Source organism: Adiantum capillus-veneris, chromosome 9, assembly GCF_014529385.1.
Source record: "Adiantum capillus-veneris isolate H3 chromosome 9, ASM1452938v2, whole genome shotgun sequence".
NCBI lineage: Eukaryota > Viridiplantae > Streptophyta > Polypodiopsida > Polypodiales > Pteridaceae > Adiantum > Adiantum capillus-veneris.
In genome coordinates this window covers 162,803,981-162,813,785 of record NC_140939.1, presented here as the reverse complement: position 1 = coordinate 162,813,785, position 9,805 = coordinate 162,803,981, and the positions used below count along the sequence as shown (strand labels likewise).

The following is a 9,805-nucleotide window of genomic DNA, read 5'->3' as shown; positions in this document are numbered from 1 at the left end:
AGGGCTCGCCCAAGAGAGAGGGGGGGCTGATTTTTGCTGGGCATTCACTCTCACACTCTCACACTTGACTATGTGTGAAGGGAAAAACACTCTATCTCCTCCCAAGCTTTAATGGAGAGCTCATCACCTACTCCAAGCTTGTGAGATAGAAGCCTACATCAACACTCTCTTGGCATGTGGATGCAAATCCAACCAAGAGCCAAGCTTCAATGCATGCTCATCTTCTCTACCAAGCTAATTACTAAGCTAAGCTATGCTAATATGAGTGATTATGTGAGGAGATGTACTTCTTTCTCGTAAGATACTTCTTTTTCCTCTCAATCTACTCTCATACCCTGCTAGCTCTCACCATCTTCGAAGGTGTGTGAGGTCTTGGGTCTGAGAACGGGGATAATTCAAGTTGTGTTTGATTAAGTGTTTTGCTTGGTGTATGAAGCTTCCATCTTCATTGCACTAGCTAGTCTTGAAGGAACACAAAGAATTGTATTGTACAATGTCTCTCTTGATGGGAGAAACCATAATACAAAGCCTTTTGGAGGGGGGACCGGCTCCATGCAAATCCGGTCCTCAACTGTTGTCAATAGTTTAATTGCTCTCTCTTTTGAAAGTATTGTCGATGCTATCTAACTAGGTGTTATGCTTTTTGTTGCTCTCTCCACCCAAGCACTCTTGAAATTATCATTAGGAATCTATTCTAATGAAATGCCCACTATGTTCATGCTAATTTCCGCTACAAATAAGATTCTAGGCCGTTAAATGTTACAATCTCTAGCGAGTGTCAATCACCAAAAGCTAATTTTCCATCTACAAGCACACATGGGCGTTTCATTGAGCTAAAGTGCTTCAAATGGAACCAAACTTGCTAGGATGGTAGACAAGAGCAAATAGAACCTCTCTATCGTCTCAAATGTATGATCCAACACTCGAATAAAACCATGCTTGTTTTCAGGGCCCTATTTTTAACAGGTTGATTTTGATGAGCTCTATCCTCTCCTATGCTCAAAATTCCGAAGGGATGCATAAATCAAGCAAAACTAGCAAAAACAAGAAGAAGTTGTCCACACCAAAAACACTGAAACTTCACGAGAGTCTTACATTGAACCGAAGAGCTTTCACCTATGATCACAATGCCTGTCACGAATTCACAATAGCACTTCACACGAGGGAGATACATGCACGAGAAGCAAGAGGGTAGACAATACTCAAAACGATAGAGAGCTTGCTTTCATTTATCCAAAACTTAGGTTCAATTTACAAATGGTGCACTAAAAACTTTGAATGAAAGCGCTCCACGTAATATATCTTTCATCAATCAAAGGTCGAGACAATAAGTTTGCTAATCAATTTGGATAATGACTTCAAAACCCATCAAATAATGCTTCTAGATTTTGAATGCAAAGTTTTGCCTACCTATGCAATGAGATGGCCATAGTATGCAGATGCCCAAAATACACCTAAGCATGCATTGAAAGAGTGGGATCTCCTTTCCTTTCTTTTTGCTTTGCTTTTTGGGTTCATCGATCTGGAAATTCCCACTGACACCATGTCTACCTTACACATTACCCTCTTTGCAACTCATCATTTTAAGTGCATTTGTTCCATTGTCGCCTTTATGATGATTTAGATCTTCACTACGATAAATCATTTATTGTCAATGCTTTTACAACTTTCTAATGAGTGGTTCCTAATTCATTCACCAATTAAAACTTTTGGCCCAGAAAAGTTACATTTAGCCAAGCCCAAAAAGGCTATGGCTCTACCCATTAGGCAGGTTGTTTGGGAGCACTAAGGGCCTGTTCACCTGGGTTGTTTGTTCGTAATTTATTGCGAGTTGCAATCCAAACCTTCTGTAATTCACATGGCATGAAGAAAACGACAAGACAATTATAACTAAATGTATTTTGGAGAGAACAAGTGAGAAAAAGTGCAGACATTTCACCCCTGAAGAGGTGGAGGAGGAGGATTGCAACCAGTTAGCAACCCGAAACTGGCAATTGGCCCGCAAACCAACTATGTGAACCGATCTGATTCGGAATCAGTGAACAGCGTGAACCGATTCTAACTGAACCGCTACCCCAACCCACTTAAATAGACTGGGTAAGGTGATTAGTAATTACAGCAATAAGTGAACAACTTATAGTTAATGAAGATAGTTAATGAACAACTTATAGTTAATGAAGAAGCTTTGTGGTTACTGATCTTACAGCCGGAAATAGCAAGCGATGACCCCCACAAGCCTCTGGATTTTTCTACGTGATAGTGGAGATCGTCGCCGACTGTTGGTGCACAAGCGTTTTCTGCAAGTTGGTGCTTTCGCAAGCAGGAGCAGGTAATAAGCTCAGAAGGGTTCACATGGACATGAAATCATCAGAAACATAGTGGGCTGTAAAGGGAAGCACAAAAACAGTAGTGGGGTGCAACGAAAATCAAAATGGAGGAACAACAACAGGCTACCAGTGAAAACAATCAAGCTTTCAAGTCGCCCAAAAACCCTAGCAGCGGTGGGAGTCGATCTGGAGGTGTGAATTTACCTGCTGATGCCTCCCCTCCTCCCTCTTCTCCTCAGATTGTGGTGAATTCCAAGGACTCCGCCCAGCCAGCACCAGAGCAGAGCCTAGCATCTGTCCGATCTTCCCCTGCTCCCTCTGGCCGGCATGACGTTTGGGGTGTTCTCACAGCCATTTCTGATAAAGCAAAAGCACGCCCTCAGGTTGTTTTCTGCACCATCACATATAATTGTCTGTTCTATGTAGCCCATCATCAAATTCACCCTTATGAAAAGGGGTTGTAAGCACAGGTTGTATTCGACGCATTTGCTGCATATGTATTGCCATTTTTGAGCCTGGTTGTATTTGATGCACTTGTTGCCATTCTCGGGACATTCTCTGAATACAGTGTTTGTGTTTTTGCTGCTGCATACGAATTGCCATTTTTGAAGTGTTAGAATTTTGCGTTTTTGCTTTTTCACTATTCATAGATTACTAAGAAACAGTTTGGTTGTATTGGATGCACTTGTTGCCTGCATTTTTACTGCTGCTGCTGCATACATATTGCCATTTTTTAGCTGTTGGAAGTTTGCGTTCTTGCTTTTTCATGATGCTCATATTCATTGATTTCTAAGGAACAGTCTGATTGCAGGGCTCACAAATTTTACTATACAACAGCGAACATGTTTTGGGTCGCACAGTGAAAGACCCGTCCTGTCAGTTTGATTCCATCAATGTAAGCGCCAGACACTGCACGATCTTTCGCAAAAAATTTAAAGCAGATGAGAAGAATGTCCACCTTCCAGGTACTGAGCCCGTCTCTACAGACCGCTGGCTTGTTTATATCAAAGACTCAAGGTTAGTAGATGATGGGCATTGTGAATTTTAGTTTTTTTTTTCTTGTTGATGCAAAAATGACGGCTTTGACCATCGCTGCAGCTCAAATGGGACCTTCATCAACTGCCAAAGACTGAAGCGAGACAGCCCAGAAGCTAGGATCAAGGACGGGGACATTATATCCCTGGTTAACGCTCCTGAGCATGGTAAACATATCTACAGTTTTGTTATTGCTGTGTTTGTTTTTGGGATTCTGATGCATCAGCAAATCCAGGCAGACGTACTTCTAGTTCTGCTGTTTGTATGCAACAGAGTGATTTACTGCCAAAGCTTATCTCAATGTTGAATATCCAGAAAATGCTTTTGCTTTCCTATACGAGGAATTGAAGCCAAGTGGACCCGCACTTCAGTCCAATGGATCATCATTCGGTGCCTTGAAGAGGAAATCCTTACATGGTAAAAGTTGCGAACACAAACTGAGTAGTGTTGTATTCTTGTTGCCACCTCATGCGTCCAATAAGTCATGATGCATTGTTTTTTTTGCTCTTGAACAGATGGAGAGGTTCCTCTCGAGTCCAATACTGGAGATAGTAAACGTGTAAAGGGACTTGGAATAGGAGGGCCAGATGGTCCTGTCTCCTTGGATGACGTAAGGCGTTTACAACGATCAAATGAGGTGATCTTTCTGTTTTGAGTTTCTTGTATGTGAAAGTAAGTTTAAGGCCGTGCATGAAGAAGAGAGGTTGTGCTTATGTGACCTGGTGATCTTTCTGTTTTGAGTTTCTTGTATGTGAAAGTAAGTTTAAGGCCGTGCATGAAGAAGAGTTGGTTGTGCTTATGTGACCTGTTTGAATGAAACTCATATCTGAAGAAAAGCAGGACCTTCGCAATCAGTTGGAAGCACAGCTATTGACCATCGAGAAGTTGCGCGCAGAGTCTCGTGCTGCCACAGCAAGGCATGATGCTGTGGGTTTTTTTCAGCACCTTTCTCTGAACAGATTGCAAGGTTGTGTTGTGGATTAGACTCTGTGAGCTTAGGTTCATGGTCTCTTGATTAATTTCATACAGGAGATAAAAGAGTTGCGGGAAACTCTTTCGGCTGCTTTTCTGGACCAAATACAAGACCTTCGCTCTGAGCTTGGGAAAAAAGAAAAGGAGCTTGAGAGTTCTTCTGCCTTGTGTGCTCAGCAGCAAAGTCAGTTGGAGGATCGAAATAGGAGCCTAGCTGCTGCAATCCAGTCTCGAAAGGATGCTGATGAAGTGATAAAGAGGTACATGAAGGGTTCTTCACCTTTATTGGGTTGACTCATAGGCGCAAAGGTTATATTTTACCTGTGAATTTGACAGCCATAGACTAAACATAGACGAGCTGAAAGAACAGTTGGAGGATGAGCGTAGTCAGCGGAGAAGCGAAAGAGAGAGAGCAGAAGCAGATTTAAGATCTGCAGTAGAAAGAATTCGCTCTGAGGCTACTGAAGAGCTGAAAAGACAATCAGATTTGGCCGCACAGCAGCTGAAGGAGCACTTGGAAATGATTAACAAGCTCCAGGAAGCAGACAAAGAAAACCGCGTTTTCATTGAAACTCTACGCTCCAAGCTGGTAGGAATCTTCTTGCTTTCCTGTGCATTCTTCAGTTAAAACCGGAAGCTTTTCATTCGCCTATAAAATGTTCATTATTTACATATGGAGTCTTTTTTTGCATTGCTCAAAATTTAGGATGATGCAAGAGAGGCCTTGGTAAAAGCAGAAAGAACAAGCCGCAGTCTAGAGCTACGATTGCAGGATGAGGAGTCCTGTTCAACATTGGCCAAAAAGGTTGTAGCCTCACTTTCTAGCATTTTTTTTTTTTGTTGAAAAGATCAAGATTTGCGTTCTGATTTGATTCTCTTCATGTTTTGTGATTTAAAAGAAAACTGCTGAAAAGGAGCAGGAGCTGCAGAGTGCTACCAAGTTGCTGCAGGAGGAGAAGGTAAACATGTGCACACCCACTTGCGAGAAAAAAAGATAAAAACAATCGTCTTTCTCTGCTTACGAATCCCTGGAGAGTGCAAACTTCTTCAGACTCAATCTTTTGTAGAAAGAGAGGCATTTTTGCACTCAGTGGGTTCTGTTAGGACCTAGGAAATGCAAACCTTGATTCATTTTGTCCAACCTTTGCCTTTCCGTTGGGTCTGGACTTGTCTTTAGGAAGTTCCCCTATTGACATAAACTTGGGAGGGATACTAAATTGAACTGCTTGATTCAAGGGAACAAGGGAGCTGAACATGTTGAAATGTTGAACATATTGGTTAAGGTTACACAGAGTTTAGAGACATGCTGTGCTTAATTCTTCATGTCCCCTTCTACCCCGTCGTCTTAGCATTTCAGGCTTCAGTCAATAGCTAATTTGATAGACATGACCTGGCCACTATTGATAATATGGTCTTTTTTCCTACTTCTCACCTTTTTTTTCCATAGACTCTCTCTCTCTCTCTCTCTCTCTCTCTCTCTCTCTCTCTCTCTCTCTCTCTCACATGATTTCTAATCCTGTCACTTTCTCTGGATCTATAGAGATTTGATCTTAACACAGCTAATGTATCCCGCCATATGATTAACAATGGTTTGATTATCCTCGTCTAGGTTTCCTCATTTAAGTTTCTTTTCTAGGCTGCCAAGGACATGGCATTATCTCGCCTTTCTGTAATTGAAATTGAAATGGAGGCGGCAACTCGTGACTTGCAAATGGAACAACAGCGGCTCCAAGGGGCACGGGAGCGTATTGTGTTGAGGTAGGTCTTTGTATAGAAAGGTACTTATTTTCGGGTTAGACTTGCATCTGACAAAGCACATAGTTCTGACAGGGAGACGCAGCTTCGTGCATTTCATTCTACTGCTGAGGAAATTGCTATGCTACAGCAAAAGCAACAGGAGCAGCTGAAGGAGATGATACGAGTTTTGGAGGATGGGGAGGAGGAGAGTCTCGTTCCAGCCATTAACCAGTCTTCAGGACAAGGGGCAGCTGGTGAAGAACACACACAGAGAGGAGATGAAGATGATGCTATGCAGGTGACTAGGCAGAGCATGGACAATGAAACAGTAATTAATGGAGAGCAAGGTGAGGATGCAGGTGATGCTGATAGTCAGACAACACCAAGTAGTACCCCGCCAAGTAGCATGGGTATGCAAGACCATCATGCCATTCAGGACGGTGGTGACACACAAATGGATGAAGACAATGGGTTGGATAATGGTTCTAGAGAAGCCCAGCTGGTCTTACAAGCAGAAGAAGAACACAAAGGAAGTGAGCCCTCTGTACCAATGGGAATAGATGTTGCTGGCCATACACAGATGATTGATCTTGAAAATAATGGTGGTCGGTACAATGAAACACAAGAACTTGACAATGGAAGAGATGAAGGTACACAAAACAAAGCAATTGGGGTGTACACTCAATTAGTGGACACGCAAAGCAGGTGCTTTTCTGGGAGATATGAGACCCAGCTCTTAATCAGGGATGAAAATTTATTGGTGGGAGCCCAACAGGAAGCATCTGGAAACACAGATCCACAGGTTGTAGAGGAGCATAATGGTGCCCAAGGTGGGGAAACCCTCTTGCTAGAAGATGAAGAGGATGTGGCGAAGAGGGACTGGGGGAGAAAAGGCTCTCCTCAGTTTGAGAGTCAAGCAAAAGAAAGTAGTGCTGGTGCAAGTGATAGAAGTAGGCAAGTTGGCCATTCCACTCTGGCCAAAGCTGTTACTGCAAATGATGTGGCAAAGGAGAGGACAGGTCCGACAACAACAGCAGAGCTTTTAACTTCAGAGGTAGCAGGCAGTTGGGCCTACAGCACCCCTGCTTCTGTGCATTGTGAAAATGGTGCATGGTCTCCAAGTCAGGCCAGGGGGGAAGCAGCACCACTGAATGAGGGCCAACAGGAATTTGATGCTAGTCAAGTTGGGGGTCAGGGAATGAGAAGAGTGCAGAGGGGAAGGCCGTTAGCAGCCTGGCATCAAAAGGAGCGGCGAGACTTGAACGTTATGCTTGGCATCGTTGCTCCGGAGCTTAGTCGGCTTCATGGGCTGGACAGAGTTATGGAAACTGCACCCGATTCAGAAGAGCATACTGAGGAAGAGGAAGATGTAGAGGATGAGCATGACAGTGATGATTCTGGGGGCGAATCGGAGCCGGTAAGCCAGTCTGTTGCAGTTTCAGCTAGGTATTGAAGCCTGGAAAATGCAGATTAATGAGTGTTTTGCACACCATAGAGCCCAGAAAGAGTTAGATAGTAGTAGGACATAGTTGTCGCTCATTTGAAAGCCGAAGTGTACCATAGCGCTAGGATGAGTGTATACAGCAGCCTCCTCTGCACATATACAACGTAAACTACACACTCAACGTGTTGTGACATTATGGGAAAGGACTTTACTCTTTGATGTATTCTAGAATAATGGTGTGTTTCCAGAGGCTTCTTCAACATGTCATTTGCTTCAGTTTTCTCTTGGTTAAGCGTAGGTCCTTGGAGGAGGGCAACAATTGGGGCTATTACTTTAGTGAGCACTTGTATTGTATGAGCATCAGTTTGACAAGGAAAGAATAATTTCTTGCTAAAAGGTCTACTTGAGTGAGAGAGAGAGAGAGAGTGTGTAAAAGGCCTATGAGAGCAAAAATTCCATGGTCATATAATCAGTGCCAAAGGTAAGAAAATGTATAATCGGGAATTAATTGAGCCATCTGGTCCAATTTCCAAACTGAGTAGGCCGTCACTATTGGGTAATCTGCAGAAGAGGGTGTCAATACAAGAGTGCCATGTATAGGATGAAATCTGTCCTCATGTGGCATCGTGGCCTTGCACTAGGCATTCTGAAGCTTTAGGAACTTTGATTGAGCAATTGCGGTGTAGGATCCCAGAGTTGTATCCCATACAACAATGTAAATGTCACATTGTACCAAATACCATACCTGAGCGTGGGGCTCTTGTAAATGTCCTATCAGCACATCAGCATGAAGGTTGCATCTCCTTGTGTTGTCTCACAGCCACCGCCGCCCTTGTAAAGAAAAAGGGGCCTATAAAAAGGACTTGAAAATATGTGGACTCTTTATACTCCATTTCTAGACCATACATATATGTGCTACCGTCAACCACACCCTTAACTCTGCGATGTAGGATCCCAGAGTTGTATCCCATACCATACAACAATGTGGATGTCACATTGTATCAAATACCATACTTGAGCGTGGGGCTCTTGTAAATGTCCTATCAGCACATCAGCATCAAGGTTGCATCTCCTTGTGTTGTCTCACAGCCACCGCCTCCCTTGTAAAGAAAAAGGGGCATGTAAAAAGGACTTGAAAATATGTGGACTCTTTATACTCCTCCATTTTCAAACCATACATATATGTGCTACCCTCAACCACACCCTTAACTCTGCGATGTAGGATCCCAGAGTTGTATCCCATACAACAATGTGGATGTCACATTGTATCAAATACCATACCTGAGCGTGGAGCTCTTGTGAATGTCCCACAGCACATCAGCATCAAGGTTGCATCTCTTTGAGGTTGCATCTCTTTGTGTTGTCTCACAGCCACCGCTTCCCTTGTAAAGAAAAAGGGGCATGTTAAAAGGACTTTAAAATATGTGGACTTTTTATACTCCATTTCCAGACCATACATATATGTGCTACCCTCAACCACACCCTTAACTCTGCGATCTAGGATCCAAGAGTTGTATCCCATACAACAATGTGGATGTCACATTGTATCAAATACCATACCCGAGCGTGGGGCTCTTGTAAATGTCCTATCAACACATCAGCATCAAGGTTGCATCTCCTTGTGTTGTCTCACAGTCACCGCCTCCCTTGTAAAGAAAAAGGGGCCTGTAAAAAGGACTTGAAAATATGTGGACACTTTATACTCCTCCATTTCCAGACAGTACATATATGTGCTACCCTCAACCACACCCTTACCTCTGGTGCTAAATATCATGATGCTGGTCTTGCCAAGGATCATTGCAATTTCATCATGCATCCATCCGTATCTTTAGCCCTATGGCGAGTTGCCGATGAGGACAATATCATCTGCCTACGCAATAAGGAAATATAAGTGCGTGACAAATGTACACCTCTATTTCCCTCTCTATCAACCAGACAAAAACCTCCATAAAGCTCTATTAAATATGCATGCCTATAAATTTGCCAATGCATCTATTGTGAGACATACATGCTCAGTAACCAAGCCATAGAAACCTTGCCATTGACGGCCATTGACCCGTTGACATGGTCGTTCTTGCACATCATGCTTAGGCCAATGTGTATAAAGAGTCTTTGCACTTTGTGGTTTCCGTTACATCCAGATCAACAAGGAGGAGAGGTATCCAAAGCTCAAATTCTTTCGAACTACAAGCAAAGTCCAAGTAGAAAATGCAAGGTAGATGGAAAATTTCCAAGAGAAGGGGGAAACAAGGCCAAATTTAAGAGAATGCAGCAAAGTAAGAATATGACC

At 43.0% G+C, this 9,805-nt stretch overlaps 1 protein-coding gene across 2 annotated transcripts; it reads left to right on the top strand.

Moving 5' to 3' along the window:
- The first annotated feature begins 1,830 nt into the window (after positions 1 to 1,830).
- Positions 1,831 to 7,911, top strand: LOC147451503 (SMAD/FHA domain-containing protein). 2 transcript variants are annotated; one of them, XM_086520395.1, is made up of 13 exons: positions 1,831 to 2,097; positions 2,207 to 2,710; positions 3,139 to 3,344; positions 3,426 to 3,529; positions 3,678 to 3,779; positions 3,878 to 3,999; positions 4,203 to 4,289; positions 4,392 to 4,594; positions 4,671 to 4,923; positions 5,041 to 5,139; positions 5,234 to 5,293; positions 5,971 to 6,092; positions 6,165 to 7,911. In XM_086520395.1, exons 2-13 carry the CDS (start codon positions 2,432 to 2,434, stop codon positions 7,522 to 7,524), a joined length of 2,997 nt encoding a protein of 998 aa, XP_086376521.1. In that variant the 5' UTR covers positions 1,831 to 2,097; positions 2,207 to 2,431; the 3' UTR covers positions 7,525 to 7,911. The 2 variants fall into 2 exon arrangements, with proteins under 2 accessions (XP_086376521.1, XP_086376522.1); XM_086520396.1 differs by lacking the exon at positions 4,203 to 4,289.
- Positions 7,912 to 9,805: the final 1,894 nt, after the last annotated feature.

Bases quoted from the DNA above. Each gene is read 5' to 3' on its own strand.
- LOC147451503 (XM_086520395.1), top strand. From the start codon at position 2,432: ATGGAGGAACAACAACAGGCTACCAGTGAAAACAATCAAGCTTTCAAG. The intron at 4,924-5,040 runs GTAGGAATCTTC...CTCAAAATTTAG, and splicing joins AAACTCTACGCTCCAAGCTG to GATGATGCAAGAGAGGCCTT. The intron at 6,093-6,164 runs GTAGGTCTTTGT...TAGTTCTGACAG, and splicing joins CGGGAGCGTATTGTGTTGAG to GGAGACGCAGCTTCGTGCAT.